Raw genomic sequence first — 23,157 nt, 5'->3', positions numbered from 1 at the left:
GACAGTTCCCTGTGGTAACGTGTGCCTTGTGGACTGAATATGGCTTTGCGGTTACTTCCAACATGGGAGTTTTTGAAAGAGAAAAAATTAAAAAATGACAGCCACTTGAGTAAGAGCCTGTGTTCCAAGAAACTGGAAGCTGTTTTCCAGGGTAACCACTGTGAAGAGAATGGAGTCTTGAGACAGGAAGTAAGGAGAAGGCTGGGCATGTGGTTGGTGAGAGGGTGTGGGAGGGCCCCCTCCCCCTGTCTTGCTATCTTGCTTGACTTTCCCTAAAGTAGCCACTGGATAGATGTGAAGATGGCCGCTGAGGTGTGTCCCGTGTACAAAATTCTCGCCCCATTTCAAAGTTAGTATGGAAAATTAATGAGTACTTTTCATATGTTACATGTTGAAATGACAACATTATAGGAATGATAGGTAAAATGGTCAGTTATTAAAATTATTTTAACCTACTTCCTTCCATCTTTTCCACATAACTGGAGAAATGTTTTAGAGTCCACTTGTGACTGACCTTATATCCCTACTGCACTGCCCTGCTCTATGCTTGGGAAGTGGGTAGTGCAGACGTCTCTGAATGGGTGGAACCATTAGCGTGGCAGAAGGGACAAGCCTGAAATCATGAGTGCTACATCATTTCTGCTGAAGGTGTACAGGCAACTCTGCAGTCTTGGGTTCCCAGCCACTTGGATCTCTGTAGCAGCCTCTGACTGCTGTTGTGAATGCAGCTGGGGACGTCCTCTCTTCGTATTATCAGATCAGTCTACGTTTTAAAGATTTTAATTTTGGGTATATGGGTACATATAGAGGCCATAGGAGGGAGTCGGATCCCTTGGAGCTGGAGTTACAGGAGGTTGTGAGCCTGAGAACTGGATTCAACTCTCCAACCCCAGACCAACCCACTTGACCTAACAATGACAATCACCACATGTAGACAATGAGACAGAGGATGGTGCCCTGTGGGAGCCTCGGCTAAAGCATCAGGGAGGCAGTACACGGGAGTGAGGTCTCCCCAGTCGCTCAAAGAGAGTAAAGGGGCTTCTTATACAGTCAGTCACACATATGCATAGCCTACCTTTCGTGAACCACAAACTCAAGACAATCTGCAGATTCACTATACCTTTCTGCCTCTGCTACTATGGGAAGTAGGGACACTCCTTCATGACCAGCTTGAAGACAGCTTCAGGGACAACCGGAGTGTCTCTGGGAGGCACCATCTGGAGGTCTGTAGGCCGGGTCATCTACAGCTGGAGTAAATTAGATCAGTGCTAACGTGTCTCGAGCAGATATGGCTCAGGTGTCCAGATGCAGAAACTGTGGCTTGAGCAGCAGGGACAGCAGTTGCAATGAATGGTTCCTACAACTGAAATGCAGTATCCTTGGGGGATCCCAGACTGGACTACACGTTTAGCTGTGAGGATGTTAAATCAACCTTGGTTCCTGTGATGACAGAAGGAATCCTTGAAGAGCTACTGCATGTTTGACTTCCTCAGAGGTCTCTACGGATACATAATGGCTGTACTTCCCCACCACACACGTAGCAACGGCCCCATTCGCTTCTGAACCCCAGAATGACCTAAATCCTTTGTGTCACAGCTGACCAGCTCGAATGTATTTCTAAGAGCATAATAATCACATGTCAGTCTGTTAAAACGTGGTTCCTTCTAGAGCCTCTCTCTTCCCTAAGTAGCAAGGGGAGGAAAAAATTGCTAAAGGTAAATGTGAAATTTTTGTAGATGTCCACTTCTGAGTTAGACACTTTCTAAAAGACCTCTCTTTTCAGTGAGGAGAAAACAAGGCCACAGAGTTGAGGGGCTTTGTCCAAAGCCACACGGCTGGTTAGCAACAGAATCAAACTGGGGTTAGCAGCGCACAGCTATAGCTGGGACACGGTGCAGGAGGAGTTGGGGAAATGCAGGAAAGCATATGGGGAGGGTACAGGGTGGGAAGCTGTGCTTTTGGCTGGTAGGAGGCAAAGCCTACCCTACCTCATCATGGATGCTGATTCCATCATGTCCTCAGCACATGCAGGAAAAATTCATAAAGGCCACAACACCGAGCGGGGACCCACAGAGCAAACTCCAGAACTGGCCCTGCTGTCTTTGACATCCCACACCAATGCTTCGGATGCAGACATAGGACACAGTGGAGAAAATCAGCACCACCTCCGTGCATGAAAATGAGGAGATTCCCCCCCCCCTTTTGTTTTTCCTTATTTTAAGCACATGCAAATCCAGAGAAATCTTCGCAGAAGGAACACATGTGAGTCGGTGGAGCAGCCGTGGTTCTTGACTGGCTAGACAGGTTTAGGAAGCCTGCCAGAGATGCATATGACACTCCATGCTGATCCTGGAAAACTACAGAGAAAAAAAATTCTAATTAGCAATCTGGACCTCAAGCTGTTCCTGAAGGCTGCTCTCCAGGCATGGAGCTGCTGGGTGGAGCTGGTGCCTCTGGGCCTTACACACACATTTGCATTTTCCTCTTTCCTCCTGGTGTTTCCTACCCTGCTTACTGTCTGCTGTGTTCGCGTTCATTTTGGCCGTACTCTTCTCCCAGGCCCTTCAAGAATGGTGACCGTGAAGGATTTTCCACTGTGTACATCTTATACTGGAATCCATGGTTACCACCGGGTTTCTTCAACATTTAGTCTGCACACATTAGTCTTTTTGTGTGTGTATTCTCTCTCCTAAACTAAAGTTAAGCCACTTAAAGCAAAGGACAGGTGTAACTTCTTTCATGGTTGCCATAGCTCTCTGAACCTTGACAGCTCTGGCGATGACAATGACAGCAGGGAGAATGAAGAGCAGGTGGGGAGGTAACTGCTCTGGAAGAGTTCTGCTTAGCAAGAAGGTCACAGAAACCTGAAGGACAGGTCTGACGACAACAAAGACCAAACTCCCACCACCATCCCCCACCCCTGCTAAGGAAAAAGAAAAAATGGTAGCAACTCATTTGTTGAGCTCTGTATTTCTCACTTGAGGGTCTTTCAAAGAACAGTGGCAATCAGGATCCGTGATCACTGCAAGTGAAATATCCTAGTTCTAAAATTAAAGTTCTTAACTCATTTTCCCTAGACATTCTCTCGAGTTCAAGAATATCCTTATCAGGAACAAACCTACTTTGTGTAAAGATTTGAGGGATAATTCTTCCAGGCCCCCCTCTCCTTGTACTCAAATTCTTACCATGATAGAAAGACCCCTTGGGTTAAGAATTGTTGCCAAGAGAATCTACTTAGGAAGCAAATAACCTCAAGAGATCTGTTATGTTAATAACTTGCCATGGATGCATCCTCTGAACCTCTTAAAAACAGCTCGAAGTGCTGAGAGTGAGACAGGGCGCTGGTGGGGAGGGGCACCACAGGATCTCAACACACTGGACTGACTAGTCACCAGGCTTTGAGAAGCTCTCCCCAGTCAGAAGACAGTAAAGACAAGCGGGAGGCATGCCAGCAGAGTTAATGCAGGGGGCAGTAAGGTAAAGAAAAGGGTCCTGAAAGGGGTCAAGAAAAGGTCAGAATGTTAAGGGAAGCATTAGCATTTTGTCAGGGGAATACTTTTGTTTAAAGCTGACTCTGTCACCATTGATTCTCCAGGAATGAGACCAGATACTCTTACAGGTTCACACCTCTCTCTCTCTCTCTCTCTCTCTCTCTCTCTCTCTCTCTCTCTCTCTCTGTCCTCCCTTGGGTGATTCCCTCCTCAAACCTTCCTGCTTTAAGTTTCACATCGCTTCTTGTCTGCTTCCCAAATATGCATTTCTTCCTGCTGCAAGCCCTATCATACCTGACCCAAGCTTATCCACCAGCCCAGGCTGTACCCTCAAGGTGCAGGATCTACTTCAAGGGTGACTGGATTCCAACATTCCTCTGCCCAGAAGTAATCCCCCTCAAAGTGATGCTCAGATAAATAAAGCAGCTGGCTCTCCCTATATGATTCCTTATCTAGAGTATTTTTAAATGAATTATAGATTTTGTTTGTTGGTTGGTTGGTTGATTGGTTTGGGGAGCATTTTTATAGTTATCTATAATCTGTCAACCCAACAGCAACTGAAACTTCTCAGGAAGAGGTCATCAATAATTCCCATTACTTTCCAAGCTAATAAACATACCTCATATATTGTCTCATTTTTGCTCTCTTTCCCACTGACGGCATTATTCAATACACCCTCAATTTTCAATCTGCCTCCTGCCCACTCTGCCATGGAGCTACTCTTCACTAGCTTTCTATGGGCTGGCTATTGCTGGGTCTGCTCAGCATCCCTTCGTCTTATCTTGGTAATACTCCAGTTTTCCTGAAAAGAGTGAGCATAGGACCCAAATGGGCCAGTCATACTATGAAATCTCTTTGCTTAGTGATTGTTGTTGGGTAGATCACACATTCCACATCAAGTCAAAAAGAGTTTTTAAACTTGATTTTTCTGCCCCAGGTCAGTTAGAAATTCTCTTAATTACTTGAGTTGTTTAACATTTGACCTCCAAATTTTAGTGACTTTTAATTGCCCTTATTTATTTTCTTTAATCTTCTGCTAAAGACTCTAAGGACTGACTTAAGATATGTTCTATGACTTTCTGGATTCTCCCTCAACAGGGACTACTTAGGACCTTCTTTTACCAGGGAGAGACAGAGGGCACAGAATGAGCAGACAAGAATGAGATGTGTCTGAAAGTCTTGGCCCATCTCTCCCCCTCTCTGTCACATTTCCAATGGCCAATCTTAGCATCACTGAGAAAATACCTCTAGTGGGAGCAATTGTGGTCACTGAACAAGGGATGGGATAACAGCACACATATTATGTCATGCAGAGGAATGAAGACCGAAGCCAATAGTCCAATGTGTCTCCTCCCTTCATCTTTCTGAGCCCATTGTTTAAGACAGACAACAGGAGCTGTTGTGGCTATGATCCCATCAGTGCCAAACTGACCTGAAGGTGAAGCCTATACCCCATCATCAGGTTCCTACACCCATAGCCAAGCTTCGCTCCACCATTCCAGCCCTTGATTATGACTTCTCTTTGAACTGGAATCCTGTCACTCACATACCATGAACTAAGGTGGAGTATTCATTTACCTCTCCAGTGGTCTTTGTTGGCTTTGTGTGCTGTGTTTGATCTTTTTCTTTCCAAAGGAGGAGCCGGCAAACAATGGCCCATGGAACAAAACCAGCAGCCTTCTGTGTGTGTAAATAAAGTTTTATTGTAATGCAGTCTCAACCACTAGTTTACAAGTCCTTGGCTGCTGTCGCGTTGCAGTGGCACCGTTGAATAAAGGTGATAGCCCACAAACACTAGTACTTACGTCGTAGCCCTTATGAAGAAGTTCGCTGCATGTTCTCTCTGGCTAGTCTCAGATACCTGTGTGTGGGTGACTCCCATATTGATTTCCTTGACTCTGACACACTCCTCCTTTGGATCCCTGCACATCCTTTTCTTCTCGGATGCTCTAAAGCTCTTAAATTCCATGAGTATCAAACTCAAACCCATTCTTTCCTCTTCTTCACTTCAACCAGTGGTGCAGCCTTTGTTTTCAGTCATCCCAACTAGGACGCAGCTGAAACTCATGGCTTTTTCTCCCTCTGCAGCTGCCTTTCTTCTCCCCCAGCTTCCTTTATGTCCTCTCTTGGGCCATGGCATTCTCTTAAGCTTGCCAGTCCTGGTGTTTCTCCATGGAAACCTCCCCGGCTTCTGTGGTTCCTTTCGCAGCACTCAGCAGTGCTACCTAAGGGACTCCGAGCTTCCCACTTAGACTTCATCATGCAGACCCTCAATCACGTGGTTTTGCTATTCACTTTTATTTTCAGGGTACACTTTCAGCTTTCTGTATCTGTGAATGCCACCTACTTGTATGTTGTGTGATGTTTTACATTTTTGGCTCTCTGAGGGGCCCACCACCCAACTCCCAAATAAATCACACACAGATACTTATTCTTAGGAATGCCCATCCTTAGCTTGGCTTGTTTCTTGCCAGTTTTTCTTAAATTATCCCGACTACCTTTTGTCTCTGGACTTTTTCCTTTTCTTACCCCTGGATGTCTTACTTTCACTCTTACTGGGTGGCTGCCTGGGTGGCTGGCCCCTAGCATCCTCCTCTTCTTGTTCTCTAGTTCTCCCCTCTTCCTCATTCCTCCTTCTATTTATTCTCTCTGCCTGCCAGCCCCACCCACCCTTGCTCCTGCCTCACTATTGGTCATTCATTCTTCAGCTCTTTATTACACCCTGTTTTAGACAGGCAAAGAACCACAGCTTCACGGAGTTAAACAAATGCAGCATAAACAAAAGCATCACATCTTTACATCGTTAAACCAATGTTCCAACAGCATAAACAAAAGTGACACACCTTAAAATAATATTCCTCAACACTTGCATTCGACCCAAAGTAAATTAAAAAATATTTGGGAAGGATGTTCATGGACTGAACAAGCGCAGACGTTGTCTGAAATTATTCCCTAAATAACATAGTGTGGCGAATACACGTAGAACACTCACTTTGTGCTGCTGGTCTCACATGGAAGCGAAGTGAACGCCAGAGGATGTGTAAGTCACACCGGAATACCACGCCACTTCACGTAAGATTCCACACATGGGCTGGACAAATGCCCAGTGGTTTTTGCTGCCCTTGCAGAGGGTTCAGTTCTCAGTAGCGTATTAGGTGTCTCACAACTGACTGTAACTCTGGCTGGAGGGTCAGATCCCCTCTTCTGGTGTCTTTGGGCACCCACCCATAAGTGCATGAACAAGTTCATGCAAGCATGCATGCACACAAATACACACACATTTTTTTAAAAAAAAAATCCATATCTGAGAGAAAAACAGGTTACATTTGTCTTTTTGCACTTGGTTTATTTTCCCTAACATGATAATCTCTGATTCCACCCATTTTTCTGCAGATGACATAATTTCACTTTTTTATGTGGCTGAATAGAATGCCATTTTGTGTACATAGTGTATGATATCTAAATCTTTAAAATTTTACTTTTTCAAATTATTGAGGCAAAAGTGGTTTTCGCCCAGAATTTCAATTTGCATTTTCTCTGTCTATCATTAAGATTAAAATATTTTGCATTATTATTATTAACCATTCATTTTTTTTCTCAAGAAAACATGCCTGTTTTATCCACTGGGTTATCTGCTTTTTTTTTAATCGGCCTACAATTTTTTGTCAGTTGTAGGTGTGATAAATACAGACTCTCATTTCCTAACTTACCTTTTATATTTTATACTGTCTATCGATGCATAAATATTCCCAGCTTTATTGTAATTTGATGTCAAATTTCTCTCTATGGTTTATGTGTTTGTGTTTGTTTAAAGAAGTTTTATTTTTTTCTATTTTAAGGTATAGGTAATAACAGCCAACATTTACTGAATACTTCAGCGGTTATTGGATTCAGTTTTATTTATGTTTATTTTACATGTGTGGGTGTTCATGTATGTCTGTGCACTACTTGCATGTGTTTCCCTAGGAGACCAGAAGAGGGCATTACACAGGATTGTTAGCTGCCACGGGTGCTGGGAATTGAACCTGGGTCCTTTGGAAGAGCAGTCGGTGCTCTTAACCATTGAGCCATCTTTCCCTTTTTTGTAAAAGATTGAAAGGCTCAGAGAAATGAAGCAAACAAGCGACGTTAGGACTGGAGCACAGCCAGTCTGCCAGGCTTCTGTTTATTTTCTTCCTACGTTATTGTCACAAAATTAAAGCTCTGCCTATCTATTTAAAGTCTCCGGCCTGGGGTTCACTTGCATAAATAAAAAGTGAGTCGCTGGGACCCTCCACTTACCATTTGTGAGAAGTTTGTTGTAAAAAAAAAAAAAAAGGCAACAAAAAGCTAGTGTTAAACGAGTCTTGCTAAACGTGCTTTTAAAGTGTTATTATTTCTGCAATTAAATGATCCCAAATAAGGAGGACCAAATGGAACCCACTCTTCAAGTGCAAAGTGAAGCCCAGCTTCAAACGGGGTGGCGCCAGAATTAACAGGAAGTCAGCCTCCAGATTGGAGCCCTGAGAACAGGGAGGCTGAACATATCCGGTAAAAATGAACGGGGCTTCTGCGCCCCCCCCCCTCACCCCCACCCAGAAGCCCTGCAAGAGGCAGAGGCCATCAAAAGCAAGAACAGTCTCCGAAGCCCCACCTACACCATGGGGACCAAAATAGTTCACACATATCCCTGCCGCCTCCTATGAACCCTGTGGGAAGGAACCCTGGTCACGAATTGCTTTTCAAACACCCACACACCCTAGGACAGCCGCAGCGACGGCAGTCACATCTTGGAAACTATCGATCGACTGAACGGCATAGCGTAGGCTACACCACACATCTTTTCTCCCCCCAAGCGCTTTCTCCAAAACTGGAGGTTTTGTACAAATATAAAGAAATCGAAGCTGATTTTCTAAGTTAGGAAATAAAAAGGAATGAGGTGTGTGCCGCAGTTTTGGGGGCCTGATTATAAAGGTCTCACAGAGCGTGCATAAAACCTGTCTACGGGGGAGGCTTCCAGGCACGCTCAACAGGAAAGTCTGCTTTGCGTGTTAGAGACTGCATGCCTACTTACAATCTGGCTGGAAGAAAACATTAAGAGAGATCATGCCAGTTCTGCTAGCTCCCCTCGGCCACCCCACCCAGCCTTGTTCTTTTCTTTCTGGCAGAACTCACAGCCTACTCTCCTGGCTGGAGAAATCACTTTCTGGTAAAACCAGGCATGTGACCTATTCCTGGCCAATGGGGTCACAGGAGGAAAGATGATGGGTGTGGAGGTTGGAAATTCTGAAAAAAAACATTTTTTTCTAATAGAGGGTGGGAGGATACCAGGCAAAGCAAAGGGAATAGAAGTGACATCATAGAATCACATGACAGGCATGTGTTCCGGGGGTCTAGTGCTTGCTTAGCATGCAAAAAGCAATGGGTCCAATTCCTAGCCCCCCATACTTATGGAAATAATGGAATATAGCAAATAGGTATTTTTCCTTAAGATATTTATTTAAAATAAGTTTGTTTCTTTAAATTGAGAATAGTTGCTAGAATTATTAATTACTGACTCAACATTTTGGTTGCTCAAGCAGGAAACAACACCTGTCGAGATGACTTCCCTTGTTTCTGCAGAACCTGGACGACTTTTTCACACTTTCTTCTCTCATTTCATATTTTCCCGAAGGAGCCATCACAGCCTTCTCCCGGGTCCCAGCTAGACAGGATTCTGGAAAAATAACCCTTCCTCCCTCCCCCCCCCCCTCCCTCCCTTCCCCCCCCCCCCCCCCCCAAGCCTTCTCTCGAAGTCAAAGTTATGGAGGTTAAGTATGTTGCTTAAGCAGAATCCCAGTGCCCTATAAACAAAAATTCCAAGCGCAGACGCTTCGGGCAACAGCACAAGATCACAGAACGCTCAATGTGAGAGATGATGCAGACATCGCTTGTAGTGACAGAGTTAAAAACAGGTCAGACCAGAACAGCCTGTAGGAGCTCTTGAGGTTGTTCTTAGCGTTTCTGTCCGAACCTACATCTTTATATATAGCAGCTGGCGACTTTTCGGCAGTCTCCGCGACCCTGTCTGACAGAAAGCTCATCCAGTCACCGCACACACCTTGGGGGCCTTCATCTGCATTAGGGTATCTCTTCTCTCTCCCAGGAATAGTTCCCAAGGGTCAGTCCATTGTTGGGCTCTCTATCCCCACACTGCTCACAATACTGGAAAGAGAGAAGTCATGATTCTCTCTCCCCGCACCACCATATGTGGACCATTTTAGACCTTCTACATGCGAGAAGTGGGATTGCCAAGGGCGAGGGTCACTCTTTGAGTTAACCGATGGCTCCTTTCCTTCCTGCACAAACATTTGCTCTGCACTCAGGAGATCCTGGAGGCAAAGGAGATGACCTCATTCTTGCCCTGACAGGTGTGGACACCCGGTCGAGCAAGGAGACGCGACAGCTAGGCCGAGCCCGACCGCACCTGCGCGCCTTGGGAGCCAGGTGCCCGCGCCCTGTCGCCCGCCCTGCAGGAAGTGGCTGCGGCTGCGGGGGAGCGGCGGGCGGGGAGGCGCGGCACCGGAGCCCTAGCGCGGAGCCAGTCCCCATGGCGGCGCCGGTGCCCACGGGCCCCGAGGACGATGCCTCGGCCGTCCTGGACGAGCTGTCTCGGAACTTCACGTACTGGGTGCCGGGCCCGGGCAACGGCTCGCTGTCGAGCGCCTGGTACCGCAGAAACCAGGTAAGGCCGCCGCCCGCACCAGGGCGCAGCGATCGCCGGCCCCACGCAGGCCCCGCGGAGCCTCCAGGCCTTCCTGTCAGCTCTCCGCGCGCGCGACAGCGGCCGTGCGAGTGGGCAGAGCGACATGTGACGCCGCCACACGTTCACCTCCTCCCCTCCTCACAGCAGACCCCCTCCCCCTAGGACACTCCCGGCCTCACTCGTGGGCCTCTGGGTCCCCAGGAACCTCGCTTTCCCTCCCCTTCTGCAAGGATCTGAGGGCAATGGGAGTGGATTTCTACTTATTTTCACCCCAGGTTCCTTTCACAGTTTAAAAAAAAGAAAAGTGACACCTTTCTCAGAAGCAAAAACTCATTAAGGGCCTCCCAGTGTCAACTCTGCAGAGTCGTGTCCCCGAGGTCTCAGCATCGCCCTTCCCTAGGAGAAACACTAATATTTTCAGGCTGCAGTTCGTCATCTTGCTCTTTGGGAAAACAACATTGTCAGCCTAAACAACACGGGTTTATGCTGGAGATTATATATCCACACACACACACAAACACACACAATGTATGCATATATGAGCATCAAAGGGGATGGGGTGCTCATTTATTTTTGTGTGGCTCCTAAGGTCAGGGAGAGGAAAAAAGTTCTGCCTCTAGCAGCATTTGTATTCTATCAAGCGGGGCAAGCGAGCTTTCACGGAATGGTTTCAGACTTCCAGTTTTCCTAACCCTGTTACTTTTTCCTTGTGCATTAACAAAGCCATGAATCTTTTTTTTTTGTTACAAGAATGCGTCCATAAAATTGTGTTACTATTGTCCTAAGTGGGAGATTTTAATCACTAATCAAAGGGTTAGATTCCTTTTATGCTTGAAAATTATCTTGAATGTTAGTTTCCGAACGCAGAGGTGATTTGTATAAAGAGTAAATAAGCTTAGCCCACCTGATTAATTTTGCTTTAAGTCTGTTTTGTCAAAAAAGATAATAAAATGGGGATGGGGACTTGCTTGGAGAGCTATACTATTTCTCCTTGCTCTACCTAAAGAATTACAAAGAACAGACTTTCTTTCCATGGGGACTTCCTCAGTATGTCTTATTCTTGCAATAGACACAATCCCAATAAAAGTTTAAAAATGAATGATCTGCTCTTGGTAAAATATTAGATCATAGATGCGACCGACCATGGCATCATTCAGAACAGCAAAGCTCCGTCTTCACAGGGAGAACATATGTGGTCATCAGTTTTCTTCAACACATCCTGGAACTCTTGATTGTCTTGGCTCTCCCAATCACAGATTATCATGTGACATAAATGTTTGCAAGGCTTCACTTGCCCTTGCTAGTACACAGTTGTTCAAGTCAGAAAGGGTGTTCCAGAATATGCTAATTGGAACTGCTAAGCTGACACCTCAACCCTTGTTGGCTTCAGATAAGACTATGCCAGCTTTTCCCGTGAGCGTGCAGAGCTGGGCCCTCTTAAAAGCCAGAGTCCTTTATTCTTTTGCTTGATGCCAAATAGATAATTACTCTTGTTTCAAGGAAAAGTAAAAATTGAATGTTAAAATCCATTCAGCAAACATTTTATCGAGTGCCACTAGTCCTATGTAGGACAGTAAAAGTAATATAAAATCTAGTTTTTCCTTTTTGGCACTAGCTAAATAGAGAGATGGCTGGATATGGGAGTGAGCTCCCAAAAAAAGGAAGAGAGAGAGAGGAAAACAAGTGTGAGATCCGAGTTCCCAAGCCCCACAGTCAACATTAGCACTGGGAGCACCCAGCAGGCTAGAACTGGCTGTTGAGTGTTCGTGGGTTTGTCACCTTGGTGGCCCAGCTAGCTGTCTGCTTTCACAGCAATTGCTGTCAGGTCTTACCCACTAGCCTTCCTCTGCTGACAAGTCCTCTCGTGTGACGGTGCCCACATAAAAGTGGTAGAGAGATGTAAGAATGCCTGGAGCAAAAGTCTGGGCTGGCATCCTGAGAAGCCACCGAGAGTTTTGCATTGAGAGCCTGTCCCACTTGAAACAAACAAACAACAGACAGACAGACAGACAAACAAATAAAAACTCCCCTGTTCCGTTGTGGAAGTTTAGATGTGACAAATTCTGCTGACTTGGTTTCTGTTGTGCCCACGCATTTCCAGGACAAAAGGCTAGTGTTCCTGAGCTGTCTACTGGGCTCACTGTGAGTACAAAGCACTGTGGGAATATTCACTGTAGCCCAAGACCCAAACATTTTTTTCAGGAATGTTATTAGGTGTGTGTAACTCCAAGACAGGGGTATATGGTATCGTGTGAGTTTCAGAAAAGCCTGTGGCTGTCTCAGCTGGACACTTAAGGATGGGTGGGACTTTGAAGTAGGAATGCAAAGGTGGAGGACATTTCAGAGAGGAGAACCCTGGGAACAAGGAACAGATGTGTTTTCTAGAAAGTTCCATGCCTTGAGTCCAGTCCAAAGGATGTGGTTGTTATGGGAAATGGAGACTGTGAAGTGGGAACAGGGTTTAAGACCTTGGATCTGGTCCTGGATTGCCTTAAAGGGGAAGTAAGGAAGTTAAGGTTTTATCTAGCAGACAGTCAGGAGCCATTGAAGTTTGTTGAGCAGGCAGTGCAAAAGTCAAGGCAAATTAAATTTTAGAACATCTAAATTAGGCTAACAGGAGGTAGAGGCCTCAGACTGGCCAGATGTGGACTAAATCTGGTACGTAGATATGATGTGTCATGTTTGACCTTCAGGGAAGTTTTTAAATGTTTAATGCCTTGCCAACATTTAAGGATGAGATTAGCTGGGGCTGGAGAGATGGCTCAGCAGTTAAGAGCATTTACTGCTCTTGCAGAAGACGTGGGTGGGTCCAGTTCCCAGCACCTACAGGATGGCGCACAACCTCCTGCCTATGACTTTAGTTCCAGAAGAGTTGGCATCCTCTTCTGGCGTCCATGGGCTCCAACATGCATAAGCTGCATGGTTCATAAACATTCCTGCAGGTACACACACACACACACACACACACGTTTAAAAATGAGATTATAACTTTATCTTAGTTTGATATTTACTATCTAAAAATCATATTTAAAATGCCCTATTTACTCATACTTGTATATATGCTTTCCTTTACTTATAAAAATAAAAGCTAAAGGTTTATCAAAGGTCAAAACTGTGAACCTTAAAGAAGCCCATTTATAGCTGCGCAGTGGTGTTGCACACCTTTAATCTCAGCACTCAGAAGGCAGAGACAGGTGGATCTCTGTGAGTTCAAGGCCAGTGCTAGTTCCAGAACAGGCCCCAAAGCTACAGAGAAACCCTATCTTCAAAAACCAAAAAAGAAAAAAAAAAGCCCCATTTATCAAAATATGAGGATATGGTTCTGATTTTTTTTTATTTTAAAGGAGAATTCATCTTCATAGAAAGCACCTGGTTTTTTGCCCTTTTTAGTTAAGTTTCTTTTTAATTTATTTATTTTTATTTTATGTACACTAGTGGGGTTTTGCCATGGGTGTCAGGTCCTCTGGAATAACAGTCAGTGCTTGTAACCATTGACCCATCTCTCCAGCCCCCTTTTTAGCTAAGCTTTGAAGACATTTGTTGAATTGTCTGGACTATCATATTCCTATAAAGTCATTGATACAAAAAAATTACATTTAAATGGTGACATGTTGATATTTAAATTGGGAACTAAGGTTGTGTTTCAAGGAATAAATTTTTAAAATGAAATTAACTACAAAGTTTCAAGTTCCCACCATATCCTTAAGTGTTAGACTTTCACACTCAGGACATGTGAATGGGTAAAACACTTGCCATGTAAACAGAGGTCCCAGAATCCATGCAAATGCTAGGTGGCTATGATGGTCTTTTGTAGTCCCTGCACTCTGGAAGCTGAGATTCCCCAGAGCAAGCAAGCTAAGGAGACTAGCTAAACCAGCAAGTTCTAGGCTTGAGCAAGACATTCTGAGTCCATATATAAGGTGGAAAGTAGTCAAGAAAGACATGCAACATCAACTTCTGGCCTCTACGTGAATCTCTCTCTCTCTCTCTCTCTCTCTCTCTCTCTCTCTCTCTCTCTCTCACACACACACACACACACACACACACACACACCCCCACACCATACACACACACACTTGCACATACAATAGTACACCACATATAAAATACACATACAATCAAAAACTAACAAACGAAACTGGGTTCTAGTATTTCTTAACCCACAGGTCCCAGGGAGCTCCTACCTTGACCTCTCTTGGCCCTCCCCTTGTTTCAGTTGCTGGCGATGTAACCATGTAACCAGTGCTGACATCTGGTTTCCAGCCAGCCTTGGAGCCGGTTGCTTTGATGGTGTTAAGTAGCTGACTGCACTTGAGGGAAGCACTTCATCTCCCAGAGCCAGTTTCCTTGCTGGTATGATTAGTTTGGGATCTTCAGATCCAGTTCTACTGTATGTTGAATAAAAAACCAGCATGGAGAGAGAAAGGAGAGGACAGGAGAGAGGGAAGCTGGGAAGAGCAGCAATGAAGGGTTTTGATATTAGATCCTCACGTTCATAAATTGCTGGAATTTGTAAGGATGTGGCTAAAGGGTTACTCTGTATAGGATGAGATGAAAATTCAGAATTTTTAATGTCCTTGATTTGAACTTAGATTCTCCATGGCTAGAATTTTTAAAGTCAACATGCTTAAAGAAAATTGACACAAGTTGACAATGGAGGCAAAGTCGGAGAGGCCCACATTTGTTAAGGAATTACGGGGTGACACTTGTAACTGTTTCGTCTTTTGAGCTACACAGCAAACTTGTGAGGTGCACATTATCCTCACTGCTCATGCAAGCGAACTTGTATTGAGAAACCTGCTCCAAGATTGCACAGCGAGCAGTCAAGCTCAGGAGCACGTCTATTTTTAGTCTACACCTAAAGGCTACTGCTGCTGCTGCTGCTGCTGCTGCTGCTGCTGCTGCTGCTGCTGCTGCTGCTGCTGCTGCTGCCGGAGATGACGCTTGAGAAGAATGTGGTGTTAGGAGTGAACGTGGAGAGAGAGATGAGCGTGGCTTGTCTCGTGGTGCTGACAAAGCCCATGATGAGCCCTGCATTGCCCCTGCTGATTTAGCTCTGCTCTCATCCATCTCTTTTCTGCCCTTGGCTGCATAACTCTCCAGAAGAAAGAAAAGTGCTAAGTCTTCAAATACTCACAGGCCTGGGTAGAGACAGCTGGTCATTTCCATATCCTTCCTAAGGGAATTTTTTTTTAAAAAAAATTTTTTTTTGGTTTATACTTGATTTTTAAAAACCTATCTTATACATCTAATATGGCATTTTTCCTTTATCAGACTTTCTTAGAAGTAAATATTCAAAGCATCAAGCAATTTTATTGAAGCTTTTGTTTAGGGAAAAGGAAAAAGGAGGGAAAGACTACTTTGTTAGTCTTAATGCCCTTGTGAACTTGGCAGACCAGATGTTTGCGGTTAAATCCACCTGACACCTCCCATGCTAATTATAATATTTGCATTGCCTAACCGCCAAATCTAGACTGTAGAAAACTTGCCAAATTACAGATTTACATGGCCTCCTTTCTTCATAATTCACCTTTGCAAAAGGAGAGGGGAGAAAATGTTGATTAAAACAGGATTAAAAAATATAAAAGGGGGAGGAGAGACAGCATTCAAATGCTGAAGATACAAACTTACTTTATAGGAAGAACCAAAAAGTGATCGTCACAAAGCCAGGCCAGTGTTTTGGGTTTGTTGTTGTTTTGTTTTGTCTTGTTTTTGTTTGGGGGGGGGCCAGAAGTGGGGTTTTGCTCATTTCTTTCTAAAGCATGGAGGGTTGTTCAAGCTGGCCTCTGAGTGGGCATACTTGTAGGGGTGGCGTTCCTGAAGCGGTTCTGCAGTGGCTGTATAGATAGAGTTTGTTCTTAATGGAATAGTTTTTGAAACATCTTTACTGGTGTGGTGTGGGCTCCTCCATTTCCCTATTTCTTGGCATTCTCTACTGAAATGATAAGGACATGCCTATCCTGCATGAGCACTGTAAGAATAAAATAATACATGCCAAATAGTAAAATATCAAACACATAGCAAATACCAAATAAGCACTGCCGTTATTAGTACAAGCAACCTGTGCTGTAGGAAAGTCATAGAAATACATATTGTAGTCAGGAATTTGGAGATTCAACACAAATGAAATTATGAACCCTCACATCAGAGCTGTTTGATAAAACATCATTTTGTTTAACACGCAATCACTGTGTGTCTCTGTCTAGTGCCAACCTTACTCTTTGATGGTCCCCTCTTCATTTCCACATTCTAACTGGAGAGAGTCTAATGGGAGCCCTTGGCGTCTTGAAGGTTAAAGCAAGGATTCTCTGACGTCTTTTACTGTTTTCACTCTTTCAGGTTGGGGAGGTCAGGTGTGCAGCGCTAGGAACAGCTAATGGAGGTGTTGGTGGTAGGAACTGTGGTCACGTCTCATGCGCTCCCTGACTGGGGGAGGACCACCATGCTCAACCTGAGAAGACTCAGTCAGGGTTAACATTAAATTTTATGCTTGTTTTAGCTTAGGATTTTTAATTTTGTATGTGTGTTTGTATGCGCACATGTGTGTGCACACGTGTGTGTGCATGGCTGTGAAGGGCAGAGGTTGATGTTGGTCACTCTCAGCATCACCATCAACAGCAGCAGCAGCATTGGAGACAGGCTCTCTCACTGAATCTGGGACAGACCAATTTGGGTAGACTGGCTGACCTGTGACTCCAGGGATCCATTTGTCTCAACACTGAGTCACAGATATCTATCTGCCACATGCTTGGCTTTCTTTGTATGTTCCCATGTTCCAAACCCAGATCCTCATGCTATCATTGAAGGCATTTTATCTACTGAGTCACACACCTCTCAAGCACCCCACCCCCACTTGGATTTTTTTTACCTACTGAACCATACCTCTATTTATCCCCCCTTGGTTTTTTGCGGTTCCTATTTTGTTTTATCCTAAAGAATCAGTATTTTACCTCCTTTTGTTCCTTGTTCTAACCGACTTATGTGTTGTACAGAGTCAAGGTTCTTCATTCGGTCTGCCATAACTACCAGAGTGTTATAACCGCCCTGGGGAGGAGACAGCCAACACTCCACTCGCCTCCCGCTTGCGTTGAGGTTGTTCACACCTGTGCTCTGGCCCAGCCTCGTCACTTGGCCATATTCATTTTTAGCATGGTCTCCTGTCATCACGGCACACATCAGGAGGTGCTGGAAAATGGTCTCTAATGTCACTATCTGTGCTTACTCATGCACTCCACTTCATTTCGGGTTGTATTTAGTCGTGAGTCCTCCAAAGATGCCCTGAGTGTGTTGAGTCATACCGCCACTTTGTAAAAAGAATGTCCAGCTGCCTGCTGAGGTCCTGGCTGATTTCCCGAGTCTCCAAAACTTATGTTCTTTGCAATTATCAAACTGCTTTCTTATTTTAAGAACCTGAACTGCTGGCCTAACTTCTTTAACTTTTAATAAGAGTCAGTCTCTCTTCTGGCTTTAGAACTAGCCCTCTCTACCAAGAATGCTTTGCAAGGAAAGAGGTTCAGGCAGCAAGTCATGCAAATGTAATTGGATTAAAAAATAAAAGAAACGAATCCATTTTGATCAAGGATAAAGCTACAATCGCTCTGGATTCTCCAATGCCTAGGTGCAGGACCTCTGACAATATGGGAAGTGTTCAGTCTCTCACTCTGATTTTCAGCTTGTGTTCCTCAGTTGTTGGTCCCACTGTAGCAGACTCTCCTCTCTAGGTGACAGACTTCTGCACTCCAGGGAAGGAAGTCGTAATGATACAACAGGTGTAGCATGATTAATAAAATCCCAGAGACAGAAACTGGTGTTCAACCTGAAGGTCAGAAAAGCAAAACAGCCAGCCACTGCCTCTTCCCTCTACCTCTGTCCGAGATGGCGATTCTGCCTCCAGGAATTCTCAGAATGAGACTGTGTCTGAGAGCTGTATCCTCATGTCTTATTCTCCTCTCTAGTGCTAGGATTAAAGGCATACACCACCACTGTCTGGTTTCTATGGCAAACTAGTGTGGCTGCTGGGATTAAAGGTGTGTGTCATCACTGCCTGGTCTGTAAGACTGACCAGTGTGGCTGTTTCACTCTCTGAACTTCAGGCAAGCTTTATTTATTAAAATACAAATGAAGAATCAAACGGGAGTTTTCATCTCTCCAGACGCTATCCCTGACCTGTTTTGTATTAGTCCCCAAAGCCAGAGGTGCTGGGCCTGACATTCCTGAAGAATGTGGGTCTCCTTGGGAAGGCTAGGATCTCCATGAAACGAAGAGGACCCAAACTAAATGATTAGTCTAGCCAGAGTGCTGCGAGCCCTTCTCAACAGAGCGGTAGAGGACTGAAACAACAAAGTCAGAAGACCACAGTGTGTTCTTAAACGTTTGAACTTGTATGTGGGAGAGGGAAGGGAGGGAGACAGAAAGATAGAGAGAATGCAAGTGCTTCAGAAATACCTAAAAATTACCAAAAAAAAAAAAAAAAAAAAACCTCTAAAAATAGCATTGCCATATGATCCAGCAATCCCACGTCTTGGTATTTACGCCAAAGGTTGAAATCAGTATGTTGAAGAGATGGATACCTGCGCTGCCTCTCAAGTCCGTGGTAATATTATTCACCATAGGCAAGTCAGGGAGCCAGTGTACATGTCCTCTGACAGATGAGTGGGTAAAGAAAGTGTGGCACAGACACGTAGTGGAACACCATTAAACCTAAAAGGGAAGGAAATTCTGTCACTTCCAACAACACGGAATTAGAGAACATTAAGCTCTGCCATTGGAATAAGGCAGCCGTAGAGAGATAAAACCACATGTTCTCACTTATGTGCGGAATCTAAAACAACTGAACCCCTAACGCAGAATGGTGGCTGTGTAAGCTGGGAGGTGGAAGAGCTGGCGCGATGGTGGCCAAAGGATACAGTCTCTGGAGGAGGGGGGTTGGATTGTTGAGCTCTGCTGCACAGGGCTGAATATTAGTAATGGATTGCACACTTAAAACAGCAAAGAGACAATTTCAGATTTCCTCTCCATAAGAATGATAAGCCTGTGATCTAGGTGCTAATCTTCCTTATTTAATTATTCCACTGTCCATCCGTAAATCATAGCATCACTTGGTACAAATGGCAAATCCATAATAAAAGTGTTAAAAGCACTGACCAACACTTGAAGGAGTGTTCTTGGTTTACATTCTCTGACTGCCCCTATGAAACTTCCAGAGCGGATATGGTGCTGCATGTGACTATGAACACGTGAGCAGGAATAGAAAGAAAATATTAGACACCTTTGGCTGTGGCTATGCGAGTCATAGTGGTGGGGAAAAAAATGAACAGTTGCGGCTAAGATTCAAGCCAATACCATCTTTCGAACAACTGTCACGTTCATGAAGAGATTTACATGTAGAGCCATTTAAAAGTCTTATGATCAAGTAGCCTGGTAACCATTAATAAGTACGGGTGTCATATGCATGTTGACTATGAAGTTTGTTGCAACCTGACTACTGGACCAGTGGGATAGGACAATTTTTGCTAGAATAGAAGTTGAAGTAGGGGAAATTAGTCTAGCTTTGAGTCCTGGCCTTTTAGAGGCAGCCAAAGATCTATATCACTTTGTACAAGGCATAGAGAAAACTTAAATGATCCCTGCCTCAGCTTTATAAAGATTGGATCTGATGGATGCAAGAGCCCCAGGAGGCTTTGGCAGAGATCAGACAGTGTGAGGCAACATCCTGCCCCTTCCCCAAACTCGGGCAGAAACTCATCCAGTGGCTAGCATCTGATAGGATCAGTGGAGTTCCGTGTTCAGGGAAAGTTGTGGCCAAGGAGTGCTGTAGCTCAAGGCAGGCATTGTTCCCCCCCCCCCAAAGAACCATGGGTCTGTAAATGGAGACTGTGTTTGTTCATTTCCTGGCTACCCAGACCCAAATAATCACACAGAAACTATATTAACTACAGCACTATTTGGCCAATGATTAAAGCGTATCCCTAGCTAGTTCTTATACCTCTAACCCATTTCCATTAATCTGTGTATTGCCACGAGGCTGTGGCCTGCTGGTAAGGTTCTGGGGTCCTTCTCCTTTGGCAGCTACATGGCATCTCTTTGACTCCACCTACTGTCTCTATCTCTGTTCAGATTTCCCACCTGGTTTTATTCTGCTAAGCCATTGGCTGAAAGAGCTTCTTTATTAAGCAATGTTAATAAGACATAGTCACAGCATACAGAGGGGAATCCCACATCAGTGGTCTGAAAACCCAGGCAGGTGTAGAGGAAGACTTTGCAGCCAAAAAGGCTCACAGCATCCAGCTTTCAGACCCCCTAGCCCAGGCCTACAAAAGGCAGCCGCAGTCCTGATTCTTTACAAAGAATTAGAGGTTTTGGAACACGATTATACGAATCTAGGGGTGAACAGTAGCATTCTTTGTATTCAGTGCAGCAGTCGGGGACTTAAGAGATTCCCTTCCCAGTATTAGACAGGACTAAGTTGTTTTGTAATAGAACCCAGTTCAATATTTTCTGAACTAGAATCTTGCCTTTTCTCACCTCTCTCTCCTTTAACTACGTGTTAAAAAACCTTCTGCAGAAGAGTTACCAAATGTGTTCCTTTTCCCATGCGCTGCTGGAACTTCAGTTTCTCAGACTTGAAAGCCCGACGGCATCTTGGCAAACCAAGTTTACTGCTGGTTTTAATGGGGAATGTACAATAGTGGAAATAAATGTGTTCTCTAATAAAAGATAAAATATAATAGTTCTTAATTGTATGGGAAGGCCATATGTTGGGGTTGTCTGCCGAGGTTTTAAGGTTGATTAGAAACTGGCACAGAACCGTGTGTAGAGTCGCGATGATACACAGCGTTACGTAACCCCGACCTTTTCCTGGTGGTTTTTATAATCACCAGATGGATCTAACGTCATGAGACTCACCAGAATAGGAATGTGATAACCCTATAGCACGTAGCAAATGGCTGTAGCGTGCCACAATAAGATAAGAGATTAAAAAATCTACTCTTCCCTGCAGTTTTCTCCTTCTTCACATGAGATTATGGTTTTATCTCTATTTGGATCAGTAATACTGACAACTCTATTGTCTACAAGAGTCAAGGAGGTTAATAGTAAGAACCGCCTAACCCACCCAGTAATCTAAGCTGGATCACAGATTCCGGGTTGTACCTGGTATTTACTGCTGTGGATAGTATTTCTGCATGACTGTCTTGCAGTTACTCTCATTGCTCCTCTTTCTTGCTTAACCCCCTGAATGCCATCTCGTAATTAGTCTTCTGCTCCCTGGTCTCCTCCCCACTGTCTATCCTCTACACTTGTAAGAGTTTGAATTTCCAAAGTCCCCAAAGGCTGTGTGTTGAAGGTTTGGTCCCTTGCCTGTGGCTCAAAGGGGAACTGCTGGCACCTACAGGAGTAGGTACCCAGTGCAAAAATGTCAAGTTGTTTGGGGCATGCCCTTGATTGGGATATCGGGACCCAGGTTGCTCCTCTTTTTGCTTCATAGCAACCGGGAAGTAAACAGTTTTCTTCTGCCACATGCTCCTGCCATACTGCAACAAGCCCCCAAACAAGGTGTCGTGTGACCATGGGTCTGGACTCCTGAAACTTCTTTTGAGTCAGTGGTCTGGACGTTTCCACAGAGATGGAAAGGGGAGTGAACCTGCTAAACCTGGGCATGTTCCCATCCAGGGTCTTTCCTGGGATATAGAGACTCTTGCCGGCCTCTCCCATCAACCATGCTGGTATTCTCTGTTGCAAGTCCCTTTGGTACACTCTGTGGCGCTGTACCTGCTCGCCATACATGGGCAAGGCTGAACAATAACCCCTTAAAATGGACCTACACCCAAATCCCTAAATCAGCCATGAATGTTGCTTCTTTGCATAACATAAAGACTTGGCAAATGCAATTAATTAAGGGCAAAGCTCTCGAGATGGGGAGACTATCCCAGATCAGTCAGTTGGTCCCCAAATGTCACTGCTCATGTCCTTAAAACAGGAAGGCACAGGAAAATGGACACAGGAGAAAACAATACGAACATAGAGCCAGCCCCTCGGTGGTATAGCCACAGCCCAGGACTCCAGCAGCCTGAAGCAGCCAGATGAGATGATGGATGGATTCTCCTCTAGAGACTCCAGGGGGAGCAGAGCTCTCCCAGCTCCCTGGTTTCATCTCAACAAGATTGAATTTTGTCTTCTGGACTCTGAAACCATGAAAGGGTAAATTTTATAGTCTTAGTCACCACGCGGAGCAGCCTAGGCAGAGCTGCACTGTGCGCTCTCTGCTCTGCGGACTGTAAGGAACACACGCCATTCGCTCGCTCTTCACAGGTGTGCTCTGTCTGGGACTGTTGCTTTCTCTGCTTCCTCTGAACATCTTGAGGGACTTTTCATCCTTGAGTCCTGACACGGGGCCTAATATTTAGCAGTTGCCGAGTAAATCCCAAATAGATGTCTGACCGAATGAGTAACACCTGACGCCGGCTTCCTCGCGCTTTCTGTCTCCCGTATCTCTGATCTTCTGTCGGATCGTTTTCGCTCCACATCCTCTCCCGTCACGTCCTGTGTTTTCCTCAAGCTGCGTCTACATGTGGTTTGAAGTTGGGCCATGGTTTTATTTTTCTCCTTAACATCTTTTCCTGGTTCGACCAGCTTCCTTTTTGTTTCTTCTCTTGTTATCTCCCCTTTAAACTCATATTTTTAAGTGAACCCATATTCTTAATTTCATTGCGCCTGCAAAGCAGCTTTTTTTAAAAAAAAAAAAATAGTTTCAAATTTTTCAAACGGATAAAACAGTAAAAATAGTGCAATAAACACTGTTGATCCCTCGCCCAGAGATCGTTAACAATGTGAAGTACTAATTAGTCCTCTCTGTGTGCAGATACAGATAATCTGAAACTCAGCAGCACGTACAGTTGTGCGTCTTTACCGCCTAGATGCTCACAGGTGTAGACATAGCTCTGA

General features: G+C 44.8%; 1 protein-coding gene across 1 annotated transcript in view; it reads left to right on the top strand.

The window, feature by feature from the left end:
- Positions 1–9,338: 9,338 nt before the first annotated feature.
- Positions 9,339–23,157, top strand: part of Nipal2 (NIPA like domain containing 2) — an 88,125-nt gene continuing 74,306 nt past the window's right edge. Inside the window, exon 1 of the mRNA XM_050162406.1 lies at positions 9,339–10,194. Coding sequence (XP_050018363.1) covers positions 9,793–10,194 — 402 coding nt within the window. The 5' untranslated portion in view covers positions 9,339–9,792. The remainder of the gene's footprint in view (positions 10,195–23,157) is intronic.

The sequence above is a fragment of the Alexandromys fortis genome, unplaced genomic scaffold (genome assembly GCF_014885135.2).
Source record: "Alexandromys fortis isolate MF-2015 unplaced genomic scaffold, M_Fortis_MF-2015_v1.1 scaffold_17, whole genome shotgun sequence".
In the NCBI taxonomy this organism is placed as follows: Eukaryota; Metazoa; Chordata; class Mammalia; order Rodentia; family Cricetidae; genus Alexandromys; species Alexandromys fortis.
The sequence above is the reverse complement of the archived record's forward strand: the minus strand, read 5'-3'. Positions and strand labels throughout refer to the sequence as shown.